At 46.1% G+C, this 17,657-nt stretch overlaps 1 protein-coding gene across 1 annotated transcript in view; it reads left to right on the top strand.

Moving 5' to 3' along the window:
- Window positions 1-17,657, top strand: part of LOC112558815 (low-density lipoprotein receptor-related protein 2-like) — a 55,053-nt gene that overhangs the window by 32,926 nt on the left and 4,470 nt on the right. The window contains 46 exon segments of the mRNA XM_025229541.1: window positions 372-543; window positions 698-811; window positions 1,099-1,130; window positions 1,410-1,528; window positions 1,531-1,560; window positions 2,047-2,283; window positions 2,598-2,784; window positions 3,101-3,259; window positions 3,403-3,466; window positions 3,468-3,525; window positions 3,760-3,870; window positions 4,037-4,297; window positions 4,553-4,669; window positions 5,071-5,193; window positions 5,344-5,490; window positions 5,696-5,797; window positions 5,999-6,130; window positions 6,257-6,328; window positions 6,331-6,513; window positions 6,686-6,808; window positions 6,999-7,121; window positions 7,545-7,670; window positions 7,823-7,954; window positions 8,314-8,572; window positions 8,947-9,075; window positions 9,534-9,707; window positions 9,891-10,111; window positions 10,283-10,531; window positions 10,714-10,947; window positions 11,408-11,533; window positions 11,898-12,143; window positions 12,519-12,650; window positions 13,097-13,272; window positions 13,617-13,818; window positions 14,133-14,261; window positions 14,505-14,645; window positions 14,943-15,074; window positions 15,252-15,525; window positions 15,864-15,948; window positions 15,950-15,993; window positions 16,187-16,394; window positions 16,397-16,409; window positions 16,515-16,570; window positions 16,572-16,695; window positions 16,995-17,117; window positions 17,337-17,441. Of these exon segments, the coding sequence (XP_025085326.1) occupies window positions 372-543; window positions 698-811; window positions 1,099-1,130; window positions 1,410-1,528; window positions 1,531-1,560; window positions 2,047-2,283; window positions 2,598-2,784; window positions 3,101-3,259; window positions 3,403-3,466; window positions 3,468-3,525; window positions 3,760-3,870; window positions 4,037-4,297; window positions 4,553-4,669; window positions 5,071-5,193; window positions 5,344-5,490; window positions 5,696-5,797; window positions 5,999-6,130; window positions 6,257-6,328; window positions 6,331-6,513; window positions 6,686-6,808; window positions 6,999-7,121; window positions 7,545-7,670; window positions 7,823-7,954; window positions 8,314-8,572; window positions 8,947-9,075; window positions 9,534-9,707; window positions 9,891-10,111; window positions 10,283-10,531; window positions 10,714-10,947; window positions 11,408-11,533; window positions 11,898-12,143; window positions 12,519-12,650; window positions 13,097-13,272; window positions 13,617-13,818; window positions 14,133-14,261; window positions 14,505-14,645; window positions 14,943-15,074; window positions 15,252-15,525; window positions 15,864-15,948; window positions 15,950-15,993; window positions 16,187-16,394; window positions 16,397-16,409; window positions 16,515-16,570; window positions 16,572-16,695; window positions 16,995-17,117; window positions 17,337-17,441 (6,506 nt within the window).

The following is a 17,657-nucleotide window of genomic DNA, read 5'->3' as shown; positions in this document are numbered from 1 at the left end:
TAATAATTTAGGTCAATTGTCATTGCCAAACTCTTATCTGAAAGTCATTATGGATGAAATTTCTTTGTATTTCATCCCGTTTGTGCAGACCATAACCCATCTACCATCGCCATCTGAAGTAAAAGCTTGTGACTACCTCCTTGTCTTTTCATTCTCCTTCCTCGTCCTTCTCTTTTCCGTCTCCTTATCCTCCTTCTGGTCATTGTCTTTATCCCCATCATCTTCATAATGTAGAGACCCTTGAAAGGCTGTACACTTGTAAAGCTTCGTAGACAAGAAGAAGGATTAGGAATGAAGACTCTGGTCCAGCCATCGCCAGTATCAGAGGTTAGGGTTAGTGCTTCTCAGTGTTGCTGTGCATTGGTACGCAGGTACCTGTACTGGGCGGACGTGGGCCAGACGGCCAAGATTGAACGGTCCCTGCTGGACGGCTCCAACCGGACAGCCCTTGTGACCAGTGGCATCAGCATTCCTCGCGCCCTCACCATCGACTTCGAGACCCACGACGTCTACTGGATTGACTCCATCGTTGACTCCATTCAGGTCTGTGCAGAGAACCACGTGACCAATGTGGGCTGGCTTGATCTTTAGACGTTAAGCGTTGAAATGTGTACATCGTAAACCATGATAATAAATGCTTTTAGTTTTTCTGTTCTCGTCTGTTTTCTCTTTAAACTGTTCTATTCTATTGTTTCAGTGTATGTCGTTCAGCGGTGGAAACAGACGATTTGTTCAGACAAACATACCTAATGGCTATGGCCTGGCTGTCTTCAGAACCTTCGTTTACTGGGTCGATCAGAATCTCAAAAATGTAAGTTTGAAATCTGCTTACTTTATAAATCGGAATAGAATGATATAGAATGAATGTTTAATTGCTACAATATATAACTACACTATAGATAAACAATCTCACCTACAAAAAGGACAATTTGTTTGTCGATCCATTCTTTTAACTAAACTCAGGGTCGTGAATGGACAGCTGTAGACTTGATGAATGAGTTTAGTAGACAGAAAAATAACATAATACCTGTTTTATGTGATAAAGTCATTTAAGCTAATGCTCTGGTGTGTCACAAGTTGTATTTATTCTTTTTGCAGCTGTTCCGCACTCCGAAAAAAGTACCATTAACGCCCCTTACATACTGAAGAGTAATCTCCCTTCACTGACAGATGTCGCAATATTTGACAAATCCGCTCAGCCAGACAGTAAGTGAAGCATCTCAAAAATGCATTTAAACATTTATGTAAAATTAATATAATTTATGTCACACATATGAACAACTGTTACGTGTATGTCTTTGGATGGCTGACTTCCTCTGACACTGAGCTTCAGTATGAAGTGTGTAGGCCTAACGTATCTCATCAACGGATTATGACTAGCAGTCCAATACACTGGGATGTGGGTATAGACATGCTCGAGCATCTGTGTCTGCAGGTGAAAGTCCATGTGCGTCTAACAATGGCGGGTGTGAACAGTTGTGCTTCGCGATGCCCAACTCCACGGACCCCGTCTGTGGATGCTCGTCAGGACACTCGCATCCGACGGGAAAGCTTGCCAAGGTAAACACAACTGTACCAATGCAATACATGTACCAATGTAATACTTTCCCTCACAGTGGCAAGGTAGCAGTTTGTTGAACCAGTGCAGTGATTTCCACCACAAGATAGCAGTTTACTGGGCTGATATAATACCTTCCAGTCAGATGACAAAGTAACACGACTTGCTGTACTGGTCTAAGAAATGCCAACAAAGTGGCAGAAATTTTATTTTATATTTGTACTTTATGCAGTGTCAAGGCATTTTGTACACCTGAAAACGATTGTAGAAACACTGGTGGTGTGCAGTTTTTCTACCAACTGCTATAATTTCCCGATAAAAACACAATATCATTGTTTGATCAGAAGAATCTTAATATTAAGTATGTTTAAGAGCATATGTAACTTTTGCATACACTGTTTTATGAGTAGATGTCTTTTGCAAAAGTAAAGGTAGCACCGGCTTTATGACATCAGTGAAAATGATTAATTCACGTGACCTCTTCCCAGCACCCTCGGACTTCTTGCTCTTTGCTGCGGAGACAGAGATTCAGTCTCTGTCGCTGGACCCAGACACCACCTCGGCTCCCATCCCTACCATCACCAACCTCCAGGGGGCAGTGGCTGTAGACTTTGATTCTGAGGCGAACTACATCTACTTCTCTCAAGTCACGGCTAAGAAAATATCGCGAGTCAAAAAAGGCTCGGACAAAGTCGAGGACCTCATCACCTCCCTCAGCAACTCCAGTAAGCATCCAGGTGCACAGTGACTGAGGTGTCGAGGTTGTTTGAACTGACCAATGGCTCACCATGTCTCTCTTTGACACTGCACAACAGGAAATAATAACCAATTTATTTTTAATTTGACCAATAGAAAGTCTGCTAAAAATGTACTTTTCGTCTATAGATGATGCATTTTTAACCATCAGATATTTTTATACTTCCTACTGCTTCCAAGTGTGATTGGCATGCCTAGTTCAAGCCACATGCCCGGATGCTAACGTATATAAGCTTTAATCGTAAGATTTTTGTTACTACCTTACCATCTGCTGCTTCTGTAGGCGGACCGGCTTATGTCCATGAAGTGACCTCGGTGGAAGGTTTGGCCTTCGACTGGGTGAGCAAGAAGCTCTACTGGGCCGATCTTTTCCGCAACCGCATTTACAGTTCATTTTCGAACCTCACCAACCGCGTGGTCATCGCTGTAGTACAGAGTCCACGAGCCCTGGCCATCCATCCTTGTCTTGGGTACATTGCTTGGGCATCCTTTGGTTTCTGTGGCGGAGATCGGGTTGATTGGATCGAATTGTCAGTTGTGAAAATGTTTCGATAAGAATGATAAGAATTGTGCAATTTTATAATAATCCCATCTGTTTGAGAACTATTACAAAATGTTTATTAACTGATAATAACTTTGGAAGCAGCACAATTATGGGTACATCATTTGAAAGAGATGAACAATAGAAGAAAATATTGTTTAAACATTACCGTTTACAGTTGTTAATAACAGGTCAAATAAGATGATGGTTAATATTGAACTCATTGTGTGCTGATGTTGATGAAGGTATATCTACTGGTCTGACTGGGGCCGCACTCCAAAGATCGAGAGAGCCACCATGGCAGGCAACAAGCGGGAGGCCATTGTGTCCACAGACCTGGGCTGGCCCAACGGCCTGTCCATCGACTTCGACGAGGAGAAAATCTACTGGGCCGACGCACAGAAGTGAGATCACGTGTCTTCCTTCATTTTAGCTTATTCTTGATCATTGCCCAGGTTGGATAGTTTGGGTTAAAGAGAGATTTTTACAGTTTTTATGTAAGTTTCAGGAATGAAACCAGTCTGACATTTTTTTTTTGTTTTGGCAGAGACCGCATCGAGCGCGCTAACCTGGATGGGAACTACCGAGAGGTCATAGTGCAGACCACTGTTCCACCCCTTCTCTCTCACCGTCTTCGGCTTCCATATCTACTGGACAGACTGGACCCTTCGTTAGTAGCTCTGTCTGGTTTTTATTTACTAAACACTGGAATTCTTTAGGACTAAGAATTTGTGTACCAAGCTGAAGTTTTCCTGGAAATGTGAAAGTACACTAAACTTGTGGGATCTTTTATGCTAGAGTCCTAAATAAAGCACATGACAAAAACTTTCTTACATTTGGAAGTACGTGATGCTCTAAGTACACGAGGTTGTAAGTACATCATGTCATGCATAACTCGTTGCAGACGGCGTGTACAGAGCAGAGAAACACACCGGGGCTAACATGAAGATGCTCGTGCAAGGCTTATCTACAAGACCTATGGGTATCATTGCCTTCTCCGCTAGCAGGCAGAAATGTGAGTTGGTGAAATAAACTGTTTACACCTGGGTGGTCTGTGTGTATGTGAAATCACAAACAGGTTTCAGCGTTTATTCATGGTGTACTAAACTGAATCTGGTTTCGCCGTGAAAAAGCCGTTGATGAGGACATGTAATGTTTATTTTGTGATTGTGTGTTGCCAGGCACCAACAACATGTGCGCCAATCACAACGGGGGCTGCAGCCAGAGCTGTCACCCGGCCCCCAACTTCCAGGTGGAGTGCGCATGTCACGAGGGTAGCGGCTTGGTGGTGGGCAGTGACGGCAAGACGTGTGTGCCGGAGAACAGCACGTGCGCCACCGACGAGTTCATCTGCGCCAACGGACGTTGTCTTCGCCAGCGCTGGGTGTGCGACCTCGACAACGACTGCGGCGATGGCTCGGACGAGGATCCCAACATGTGTGGTAAGTTAATACTGGTTGTTGTGAGTAGGCTCAGGATGTGAAGGAAGATCATTTTGATTGTGATGAGCAGAACCCCAGCGCGTGTGACAAGTCGTGCAGTCCGATGATCTCGGTTTGTTTCTCACAAAGACAATTATTTCGAAAGTCTCAGTCTGTGTGTATCGAGGTCTCAAACGGTGACAGGATAATAGGAATGTGGTACAGTATTCGTGTAAGTCGTTGTCTGATTCTAATAACCTTGTCTGCCTTCCTCAGCCATGCACACCTGTGACCCCAAGTACTTCCACTGCACCAACGGCAGGTGTGTGCCACTGCGCTATCGATGCGACTTCGACAACGACTGCAGAGACAACTCTGATGAGCAGGGATGCGGTGCGTGCAAAGATAAATAATAAATATGTTTCTTCAGCGCCTTCCCCCACCGGGCTCAAAACACTTTGTATAACATCCACACATGCATCAAGGTGAACAGACACATATGCGGGCATCCAATATACCTTATGATCATTCACATAAACACGGACACACACACACACACACACGCTGAATACACATAAACAGATATACAAATACACACACAGGGGGAAGGAAACCAGAGTACTCGGAGAAAATCACTGACAGTTTCCGAGCAGCAGATTTGAAAATAATATCATCGGTGGGTTCTTCTTATTTTATTTTTTTTATTTTATTTCTTTTTTGTTCACTTTTTCTTTAGTCGTTCACAAGCTGTTAACAACAACTTATATACTGTTTTCTGAATTTTCCATGTTCAGAGTATCCCACCTGCGGCCCTGATCAGTTCACCTGTCAGAACTTTTTCTGCATTGATAATTCCCTCAAATGTAACGGGGTAGACAACTGTCGGGATGGAAACAGGACAGATGAACTGGACTGCCGTGAGTTTCCTTTTATATCAGTTTTTGTAGATTTACTTCTTGTTATGTGTCAGTAAATTAAATAAAGGAAGGAAAAAAGCATGCATTTGAGTTTTATAAATGCATTCAGGTGTGCATTTTTCACTTGTGTTTTATGACTGCATTCACCAGCACCACGCACCTGCCCTACTAACGAGGTGAAGTGCCCGACTACAAACATTTGCATCATTCGCCGCTACATGTGCGATGGAGACAACGACTGCGGCGACAACTCCGACGAAAACCCCTTGTTCTGCAGTCAGGTCAGCTGTGCTCCAGGTAAGGATGCACGCAAGGCATTCGTGTTTTGATGCTGTAATGGAAAACACAGTAAACGCTCAAGAAATTGGACAGTGACTGCATTTCTTTTTTAACTATTCAAACATTACACACACACACACAAACAAACAAACATAAGAGGTGGGCAAAGTGCCGACCATGAACACGTGAATTACACGTCATCAAATACTTTCCTGCTGCACAGGTGACTTCCACTGTGAGAAGAGCCACAAGTGCATCCCCAGCACCTGGCAGTGTGATGGCGACAACGACTGTGGCTCAGGAGAAGACGAAGGATCCTTCTGTGGTAAGTAGACAAAACTTTGTTGAGAACTAGGGTCACGGGATCTCAGCTTTGTTCAGTCTTGTAAGTGTTGGGATCGTAGCTTTATCGAATATCAGCCGAAGTCTCACAGCTGCTGTCACTATCCCTCACTTGCACCTCAGCCAGGTAAGTGGACCCTTACCTGTCACAGTCCTAACCCTGACTGACATTCTTATGTAACAGCATCCTTCAACAGAACTTGCCTGGCAGACCACTTCTCCTGCGACAACGGCCGCTGCGTCTCCTCTCGCTGGGTTTGCGATGGAGAGGACGACTGCGGAGATAACTCTGACGAGAGCACCGATCGCAATTGTGGTAAGTTGATGTTGACGACCACTTCTGGAAAATAAATTAAAGCAACACACGCTCGCTTGCACGCACACGCAAACTCATGCACGCACGCACACCTCTTTAATTGCCAGTGTCGGTGTTTTGTTGCAGATCAAAGGACGTGCCCACCCAACACGTTCACGTGCCAGTCCAACAAGGCACACGGCAGCTACCCGTGCATCGACTGTCCCGAGTGTGCGACGGTTTCCGCAACTGCCGCGACGGCGAGGACGAGCAGCAGACGTGTCCGCCACGCACGTGCCAGTCGCACCAGTTCCAGTGTACCAACGGCATCTGCATCTCCTCGCGCTTCAAATGCGACCACGATAACGACTGCGGCGATAACTCCGACGAGCCACAGGACTGCAGTGAGTTATACGGCACTTGCGTTTGTTGCCAGAGAAAAGAGGGGGGTAGGGATGGGAGAAGTATCTGGAGGCCGGAACTACGTCACCTAGGTCACTTGATTTACGTACACGTCACGAAGACGACATGGCGATGAAAGGGACTTCAAGACTTCATTGACATGTTTTGTTGCAGATTACCGCACGTGCACCAGCGAACAGTTCACGTGCGATAACCAGCGGTGCATCCCGCGCACGTGGGCTTGTGACGGCGACAACGACTGCGGTGACCGGTCCGACGAGAAGGAGGAGCGCTGCCGTGAGTGGGTCTCCAGTCATTTTGCGGGAAAAGTCTTTAAATAGCCAAACGTCGGTTGGGGTTTCCTGAGCATTAGTTCTTGTGGCAGGAGGTTATTTTTAGCAGACGTGTAGTGTCTAGTCAGGGTCAGTGGTATGATGATAATGATTTTTCTCATCTTGTCATTACAAAAAAATCTGTCGGTTGGCAGTCACTCCGGAGCCGACATGCCAGGGAAACCAGTTCCGGTGTGAAAGCGGACAGTGTATACATTACGAGATGGTCTGCAACAAACAGTTTGACTGTAACGACGAAAGTGATGAACAGCGGTGTAGTAAGTGTTGTGGTCGTTCATGTTCCTAGAAGACTTGTAGTCAGAAACTACATTTGGTACAATCTTAATATGTTGAAAAATACGATATCAGTATTCAATATTTAATAGATGGACGGCATTCACAGCTGCCTTCCTAAAGTCTGCTGGGATGGTTCTTTTCTTAAAAATCTACTCATGTCCCAATAATTATCCTTCATGTTCCCATGTATATCCTCTCACCTTGCTGTAAATCCTCGTCCCAGTGCACACCCGTATGTCCCAGGGTAGTCCTCATGATGTAGCTCAGTCCCGGGTTAAACTCTGATGCACGTCTGTCTCAGTCAGTCGTTTATTGTTGAATTGGTGGTGCGTGGTCGTCGTAAGGAGTGAGGGATGCTGGGTGTCACAACTGCTGTAAAAATGGCGGCGACTTGTCCCTTGCAGACGTTAACGAGTGCGAGAGTCCTCGCTCCAACCAGTGCCAGCACAAGTGCCTGGACACACTGACCAGCTTCAAGTGTGTGTGCAACGACGGCTTCCAGCTGATGACCGACCGCCATAGCTGTAGAGGTGAGCGTTGGTTGACAACCAGTCACGTGTCAGTCGTTACCCAATGACATAAATGGTAGGAGATACTTCCACGGGGTGTGAGACAGTTCTCGCTATTAACCAATGCAGTTCGATGGCTTGAAATTTAACTTTTTGGTGCTGTGCATTTTCAGACATTGACGAGTGCAAGGAGGAGCCCGGCAGGTGCAGTCAGCTGTGTGAAAACACCGAGGGCAGTTTCCTGTGCAAGTGTTCTGATGGGTACGAGAGGCAGAGCGACGGCCGGACTTGCAAGAAGACAGATAGTAAGTCAACTTCTTAGTGAGCAACCCACATAACAGCAATATGTTGCTATAAAGGTAATGTGTTGCTGCTGTTATCTAACAAATTCCGCGGAATGACTTTTAATGTTGCATCCTTGGGACCTACCTCACAATCGTTCTTTGACTCTCATTCTCTCGGGATTGGCTTCTCTACAAAGAAATGACAAACTGAAATGCTCCTCACTATCGTTTTTGACTTGTTACTCAGTATTTTTGAGGCCTGATCATTGAATTTTTTCTTGGACCTGCTCCCCAGTATTTTTGACCCGTTCTTCAATATTTTTGGCCTGTTTATTGGGATTTTGTAACACAATGTATATTCCTATGTTCCATCTGCACAGACATCACGCCGTGGCTAGTGTTCACCAACCGTTATTATCTGCGCGAGATGACCCTGGAGGGGGACAGCTACCGCCGCATCGCCCAGGGCTTCGAGAATCTCGTGTCGCTGGACTTCGACATCGCCAACGACCTCATCTACTTCACGGACGTGAAGACACACAAGATCCACAAGATCTTCGTCAACGGCACGCAGCTGGAGACGGTGGTGCAGCACGATGTTCCCAGCGTGGAAGGCATCGCCGTCGACTGGATTGCCAGGTACATCTTCTGTCTGGCCCTCCTGTAGTCTCGCCACACCCTCCCATTAGCCTCACTGTCGGGTGTAGCCCCATCGGTCTCAACATTCTTTCAGACCATCTTCCTACTCGTTGTTTGGATCCTCGCTGGATACATTTGAGGCCTTGCTATTTGCCGCAATATTTTCAGGGCTCATCAATCATAGTATGTGTGAAATGTTTCTTGTATGCTTTGGAATTTTTTTTTAAATAGTAGGTTAATCTTAAAGTAGTCAATATTCATTTGTAGCTTCCTATGATTTCCAGTTAATTAAATAATGTATTGTTTAAGTAATAAAAGTGCATTAGGTGACATCGATGCCTTGAATGCAAGCTAGTTAATTCTGTCATTATCAGGAAGCTCTACTGGGTGGATGGAAAGAAGGGAGCGATTTACGTGGCAGAAATGAACGGAACCAATCGCCGAACACTGCTCAACACCGGAGTGCGCCGACCTCGCGCGATTGTGACAGACCCTGCACGTGGGTAAGTCTTAACTGCACAGACCTATTGTTACACTCTGATAGTAAGTCTTGACTACACAGACCTATTGTTACACTCTGATAGTAAGTCTTGACTACACAGACCTATTGTTACACTCTGATAGTAAGTCTCGACTACACAGACCTATGGCAGGGAGTGGCTGAGTAGGACTAAAATCTGCTTTCCCATTGTCTTCTACCATTCACTTTGGTATCAATGCTTTTCCATTAAACGCCAGGAAAAGAAGTTTTTTCGTGGATTCGATTACCAGATGGAGTGAAAGTTAAGAAAATTGGTGATTCTGTGGCCCAGCTGTCATAAACTGCGCCAGATATAAAGCGATTAAATAACATTACTATCGTCGCACTATCATGACTGGCTTTGATTATATTTAGTAAAGGATAAACGAAGATAGGCTTCTTGTCTTAGTCTGTTTCTAACATTTGGATGCTGGCTATCAGGTTCTTGTACTGGAGTGACTGGGGCACTGGTCCTTACATCGGCCGCATGAGTCTGGACGGCACCAATGTGTCGACGTCCTTCATCACAGACAAGCTGGGCTGGCCTAACGCCCTCACCATCGACCTGGAGACCAACAGACTGTGGTGGGCAGACGCCCACCTCGACATCATCGAGTGAGTCAGCGCAGAAAAGACTTATTTTCTGCACCAGCAGTATCATATTAGTCTTCTTTCTCGTTGACAGCCTTATCTTCGTCTTTACCATTTTCTTTTTCTTTGTCTCCTGTCTTCTTGGTCAACTGTAACTGACAGATTTTTGTTCACAGTCGATCATTGCTGAGTGATTTTTAATTTAAGGTTTATCAACGCCGACGGAACCGGGAGGCACACGGTGATGGAGGGAGTGCCGCACCCATTCGCCATCGCCTTGTTCGAGGACTGGATGTACTGGTCGGACTGGAACCACATGACCATAGAGCGCGCACACAAGTACACGGGGGACAACCACAGCGTGCTGGTCAACGTCACCCACAGGCCCATGGACGTCCACATCTACCACCCTCTGAAACAGAGGCCAGGTGAGCGAGCCTTCATCTACCCTTGGAAAAGTAGTCTCTGCGCTGTTAAAAACAAGAACGGCCAATAGATGGATGTCTGTCGGCAGAAATCTTTGCTTTGTCCTGTTCATACCAAGAGTTCCCTGGAACTTTCATCCACACGAGCTTCATCATCAAGGCCGTCTTTTGCAGGTGTTAATCCCTGTGGCACAAACAACGGCGGCTGCTCTCACCTGTGCCTCATTGCACCTGGCGGCAAGAGCTACACGTGCGCCTGTCCCGACTACTTCAACATGCTGCCTGACAAACGCACGTGCGTCGCCAACTGTTCTGCCTCGCAGTTCCGCTGCGGCCCGACGGACGACAGGTGCATCCCTTTGCTGTGGAAGTGTGACGGGTACCCGGACTGTCTGGACGCTGCGGATGAGCCAGAAGACTGTCGTAAGTAGACGATCACTTATAGTGACCATGACAGGTGGTAAAAGTTTGGCGCACGTGAGGACCAATGTCAAGGGCTAATTTCTTGGGTACAGATTGTCATAAGTGGCTGATCGTGTACGAGGAAGACTCGCGTGAAGCTGTAGAGACAGAGCACAGACCTGACTGTCACTGTCCTGTTGCAGCGAAAAACAATTGTCCCCCGGGGCAGTTCCAGTGCAAGAACGGTAACTGCACGCTGCCGTTCAACGTGTGCGACAATGTCAACGACTGCGGAGACAACTCGGACGAGGACAAGTGCGACCTGAGGCCGTGCGAGTCGTGGCAGTTCCGCTGCAGCAACCACAAGTGCATTCCTAAGAGGTGGCTGTGCGATGGCAACGACGACTGCAACGACGGTTCGGACGAGCAGGGCTGTGGTAAGTTGGGACGAGCAGAACTGTGGTAAGATTAGACGAATTATTTAACTACCCCCTTCTCTTTCTGTCACAACTGGGTGAGCGCAGAGCCACCTCAGCTTCCTGAACAGCAAGGCCCCGTAACAAACGCCACCCTAGCACTATCGACGAAGATATCTCTCCTACTAACAACTTCATCATAGAGTAGATAGTTACACACTGGTAATAATCTACCTGAGTGTTACATGTAAACATATAGCCAAACTGAACCAGCCTTTAGCTGCGTAGTTCTGAGTGTTTCTTTTAAATGCTCGGGTGACAATAAGTCTCGACAGTTCCAGTCTAAGGCTAGGGCTTAGTGGAGAAGCATAAAAAAACGAGTTTACCCAAAATAAAAGATTTAAAATGTGGACTACAACTCTGTTTTTCTTCTTTGACACTGATTTAGACTGAAGCGAAAAATGTTACAATCTGGTTGCAGGTAATGTAACCTGCAGTACAAACCAGTTCCAGTGCGACAATGGCGCCTGCATACCCAAGACCTGGGTCTGCGATTATGATGATGATTGTGGCGACAAGTCTGACGAGAAGACCCAGTTCCACTGTGGTGAGGGAACAGACACAGCTAATACTAAATTTCATATGAAGAGTGTTTGTGAGCTTAAAAGTGTTTTTGTCTAATCCATACTCACTCACCGAGTTCTTTCATTAAAGCACTGTCGTTATTTTTCTTTGTAAGCAACCATAGGGTGATAAATGTAATCAATGAAAGGTACAGTATTTGAGTGTAATTTTCTCTGTTGCTCACACAGATACTTTGTGTTTTCTAACGGAAACTAACGACATGTCATGTTCATTCTCCATGACGGTTTCAGTCCTCTGAGTGTGAGTGAGCGAGAGAACTAAGTTCTGTGTTGTTTTCCACATTTGCGCCTTGAAACCCTACGACCCGAGCGATATTTTGTAATCAGAATCCCGCACGTGCAAAGTCGGGTTGTGGTCGTGCGAGACCAACTACCGGTGCATCCCGAACTGGGTCAGGTGCGATGGCGAGGACGACTGCCGCGACAACTCGGATGAAAAGGAGGAGAACTGCCAGGTGTGCCACTCCACCGGCGACTTCACCTGCAAAAACCGCCGCTGCATCCCCAAGCGCTGGATGTGTGACTTCGACGACGACTGCGGTGATAATTCGGACGAGGACCAAGATACCTGCAGTATGTTTAGACCTAGCATGTGAACATGTAAATGAGTCCGTACATCAACCCGTACATTTGACACAGATGTTCAAAAGAAAAGCCTCTTAACCGATGTATCACACTGACAGCCATAGAGAGGAAGTCTCACTGGTTGGTCTGTGTGTGTTTTACAATGAGCTGTTGGTCAGTCTGCTTTATTTATTTAATGTTGGAATGTATAAATAATTTAAACATTTTATAAATTATTATCCAGCCACTTCCATTTCTTTGTTCGCACCATTTCTCTACTGACTCAGAACTGTATCATGAAGTAGGAACACAAGGAACATAACCCACACCGTGCCATTCCTCGATGTCAGTAACAAAACAAGCAGTTCTTTCTTTCTTTCTCAGGGAACGAGTATCGAGAATGTTCGGAATCGGAGTTCAGGTGCGCGAACAACAAATGTGTGCAGAGCAAGTGGCGATGTGACTACGACGATGACTGCGGCGATGGATCTGACGAGGACCCTAAATCTTGCACTAGTGAGTATTTCTGTATTGTCGTCTGTGCTAGGCAAGTTCCACTTGTAGGAAACTGATCTTTCTTTCATATTGTCGTTATTGTCGTTATACTATATAGCGCTTGACAACAAGAACGAAACATGTCAGCATACCAGGGACAGGAAAACAAACAAATAACATATGAACTATAAAAGAATAAACAATTGTACTAAGCAAAGAACAAAATCAAAGACAGAAAACACAAAGAGGAGCCAAAGAACAAGAACAAGAGCTATCTTGTTGCTGGGTCATGTTACGAGAAAGTTGTGGGAGCTTGGTGTCCTTTGCCCGTCGGCCCTCGCCACTCTCATTCTTTTTACCATCTTTACGTCTAAAAGCTATATAAATCGTCGTCGTCGTCGTCGTTGTCGTTTTTGTTGTTATTTGCATGTCATCACTTTGTCATCTTCGAGTCGTCTTTGTTGCAGAGTTCCGTGAGTGTGACAGCACACAGTTCAGGTGTGACAGCGGCCATTGTGTCAGTCGCCAGGGAGTGTGTGATGGACGGCGGGACTGTCGGGACGCCTCGGACGAGAAGCACTGCTCCCCCCGCTACCCCAACGACCGCTACTGCTCCCCCGGCCAGTTCCAGTGCGCCAATCACGTACGGCAACTGATCACGTGACATCGTTCCGCTTGGAATTATCTTCCCATTGTAATCTGATTAATCTAAAACAAAAGTTCTTATTGGAGGGAAATTCATACTACATAAAACTGGAATAGTACACAATCAGTTTCAGCAGCTGAAGAAAGACTTCTTTAAAAACCACACTTCTTTCCAATGTAAAAAAAAAGATTTTTGATCTGTTAAAAACACATTTTGGTTGAACCCAGTCAGACTGTTTTTGACCTAAAGTTTATTTTATTAGCTAACCTCAGTACAATGTTCAAAGATCTGAGAGTGTAGCGCTCAAGGCGTGTGCACTACAGTAAACAGCACGTGCGCAGGTGTGCATCCCGAAGGAGTGGCAGTGCGATGGAGCGGATGACTGCGGCGACAAGTCAGACGAGACAAGCGAGGTGTGCTTGCAGACCAGCTGCAGTGCGCCGACCCAGTTCCGGTGCTTGAACTTCCGGTGTGTCCAGAGGTGGCAGTCGTGTGACGGACGCGACAACTGCGGTGATGACTCGGATGAGGATATTGCCTATTGTGAGCCGATGTCTGTCATGGATTAGTCTTCTTGGTGTTGTGGCCTGCCCAGTGTTGCTGCCTGTTTGATGTTATTGCCTGCCTGCTGTTTCTTGTCTCTGTGTACACGTCTTTTCTTTTTTGTCTTGGGGAGGGGTTTGGGTACGGCGTGATCGTTATCTGTGCCACATCATTGTTTTCAGCTGTATTCCTGTTTTTGTCATGTGACAGAACACGCTGCACACAAAAGAAGATTATTGCAGTGTTTTATCTCTTTGCGAAATTTGGAAAGAACCAGTCAGGTAACCGGAAGTCATGTTTTGGACGTTGTGCAGGTCTCAAGACCAGAAGACGTAGATGCGAGGCAGATGAGTTCAAGTGCGGGACCCTGCAGTGCATCGCGGCGTCCAAAGTCTGCAACAACGTGCGCGACTGCGATGACGCGTCTGACGAGATCGGCTGCCGTAAGTTTTCCTCTGCACAGTTATTCAGCTCGTCCTCTCGATATCAACGATGATCAAGCTTGTTCATACCCGACAGTCCTGTACTGTGGTTCAGGCAGTACTTCTTAATTCGTTAATTCGTTAATTAAAATGGCGTCCGTACTGTAGCACGTGGGCTTACATGACTGTTGTTACAGTGAGACAGGACACAGGTGTGACGGGTGGTTTCTCACACGCAGCATGTCCTTTATGCTCTGACTGCAGACAAACCTCAATCACCTGAAAACTGCTCTCTCAGCAACGGTGGATGTGAACACGTGTGTACTGACCTGCTGAATGGAGGCTTCGTCTGTTCCTGTAGACATGGCTTTAAGATCGCTGCCTGGGATAATAAATCGTGTGAAGGTAAGTGGTTCGTTTCTACCTGCCCAGACTTTAGCCGACTGGCTTTAAAACAGCTTTGCAAGAAATATTCCGGATACTTTTGAGTGATCTGTTCCTGAAAGGAAACATGTCTTGGATGCTTCTGTTGACAAATCTCATTCTTTTTATGGTTATAGAATCAATTAACATATTCAAGACCTAGCATGTTACACTAATGAAAACAACTATTTGCTTTAAAAAAAAGTCCAGTCATCTCTTTTCTCCAGAGACACGATATCTTCCGTCATCAGTTTCACGATTCGCTATTTTGTGTTGCAGACATTGACGAGTGTGCATCATGGGGAAACAACTGCACACAGATTTGCCAGAATGTCAAGGGCTCCTTCAAGTGCCAGTGCGCCAGTGATTTCCATGATGTAGAGAACAAGGGCCAGGAGTGCAAAGCTACAGGTACAAGACGATTGAAGTTCTTGCCCCACAACTGCTCGTTATTTATAATACCAACATTGAAGATAAAGCATTGGGTCTGTCGGCGTTTGCTGTGGGTCTATCACACTCTGTCTATCACACTCTGGGTCTGTCCTTAGACTGTGATGTGAACTGCGGAGCGACTGTCCGTGTGTGCAGATCGCAACGTGGTGATGCTGTTTACCGTGGGTCACGAGGTCCGCCAGTACCGCTCGTGGACCAAGAACTACACGGAGGCTGTAGTCAGCGGGCGGCGCGCGGATGGCCTGGACGTGGACCCTCTGCGGCGGCTGATGTTCTGGACGGACACGCACCTGCACCGCATCAACCGCGCCGTGGTGCCCAAAGACAGCGACGTCACCACGCTACCACAGCGTCTACCTCTCAGCGGTGTGAGTCGCCCCGAGGACGTCGCCGTCGACTGGGTTGCTGCGTGCGTGCAAACTTTCTGTTGTTTGACTGCCTTGCTGTCTGGTTCACTGGGGGAAGGGCAAGAAGGAGACACCGACAGACAGAAACCGAAAGAAAGACAAACCCACAGACCCCTAGAAACAGACAATTACAAACAGGTCAGAAAGACAAACACGAAGACAGGGGCGCAGATGGACCAGAAAGACAGACACGGACAGACCCTGAAACATAGACGTGAAAAGCATCTTTAAAGAAGTGACGAATAAAGGAATATCTTTTCAACGGGTAGCTTGACTATTTGTGCTACTATGCTAATATTTCTGAATTTGTAAATGTAATTTATCTATTTACTTTTTTCAGAAATATTTACTGGACTGACTCCAACACCAAAACGGTATCGGTGGCCAAAAACGATGGGCGTTACAGGAAGGTTCTAGTCTCCACGTGACCTCTTCTATCCACTTGCCATAGCTGTCAATCCGCGATTAGGGTATGTGTATGTCATGCTTGCTCACCTGAGGGAGGAGTGAGCACTGATCCTAATAGTTCACTCGTGTTCAGTAGTTTGTAGGACTGATTACATTTTCATGCATTTAAAGCTTAATGTGAGGTGTAGGACTCTCTCCGCCTTGTTGCTGTTCTCCGGTTTAAATCCTATTCAAAGCTGTTGTTGATGGCGACAGGTACATGTACTGGAGTGACGTCAACAGCACGTCACCGAAGATTGAACGAAGCTGGATGAACGGTGAGAAGCGAGAGACGTTGGTGTCCACTCGCCTGTTGCGACCCTCCAGCATCGCCATCGACTTCTTCATGGGCGACCGCGTGTACTGGAGCGACAGCAAGGACAACTCCGTGTCCTCCATGAACCCTGACGGAACCGACAGGTCGTGGTTATTGCCAAAGGTAGATAATTTGTGTCAGTGAGGCAGCTCATCTTGTGAGTGAGGTGAGGAGAGACAAGACTCGTAACTTCACCTCCCAGCTGGCTGACATTTACTTTCATTTCAGGAATCTTCAACCCTGTGAGCATCGACCTGTTTGAAGGCGGACTGGTCTGGGCATCACAAGCTGGACGGCAAGATCCTGCGTGTGGACAAGTTTGGACGGGGAGAGGTCAAGGTCATTCAGACAGGCCTGCACATGCCACGGGCCGTCAGCGTGTACCACATCATGCGCTACGACATTTCCGGTAAAGGCGTGACCTTTGACATTCGTCCTGTCCAAAAAGATGTTTTTAATCTGTCGCTCAGTCATAATCGTTTGCGAACGCCACACTCGTGATTCCTCACAAATGTTGCAAGAGGGAAATTTTTATAACCGTAAACGTTACCTGCATGTTTTATTTTAGGAATAATATTGATTTCAATTGATTTGATCAGAATAAAATTTACACGATTAACTGACTTCTGGTCTGAATTAGTTTCAGACAAGAAAATCTTGATTTTGTGTTTACTGTAAATGTCAACTGTCAAAATTTGTCGACAACAGTGAAGTCCAACTGCTCGAGGTCAGAGTGCAGTCACTTGTGTCTGATTGTGCCTTCCGGTTACAAGTGCGCATGCCCTGAAGGCGCAGACTTCGAAAAGGAAAGCAGCACCATCTGCAACGCCGGTAAAAATTCTTAGTAGAAGCAAACAGTGCTGTTGTTGTTGATTTTGTAACATTATGCAAAGGATAAACAAAATATTATTGTGTGTGTGCATTACTATTAATGCATTTATGGATGCGAGAAACTTGAGTGCAATGTTGAGATTCCGAAATAAAAAGCCATATACAAATACAATTTGTGTTAAAGAGTTTGTGCAATTAAGAGAAATTAATTCTCTGCAGCCGCCGAGGTGGAGATACCACAGCCAGAGGTCTGTCCGTGTCTGCACGGTGGCACGTGCCTTAACGAGGACATCGCTGCCAACATCTCGTGTGCCTGTCCTGAAGGTGAGTTGCATGACCGGTGAACTACCAGGCAAACAAATGTAGTTGATCTCTTCTGAAACGATGTTACTGGGCGTATGTCACCCCTTTTCTTTTTTAAATATAGTTTCGTTTTCTAAACTATTTATTTCGGATTATATTTTCTTGCTCTGAGCATCATATTGGACTGATTTGTCTCCCACGCACGCATCCATCTTAGTGTATTCAATCCATCTTAGT

Source organism: Pomacea canaliculata, linkage group LG1, assembly GCF_003073045.1.
Source record: "Pomacea canaliculata isolate SZHN2017 linkage group LG1, ASM307304v1, whole genome shotgun sequence".
Lineage (NCBI taxonomy): Eukaryota > Metazoa > Mollusca > Gastropoda > Architaenioglossa > Ampullariidae > Pomacea > Pomacea canaliculata.
The sequence above is the reverse complement of the archived record's forward strand: the minus strand, read 5'-3'. Positions and strand labels throughout refer to the sequence as shown.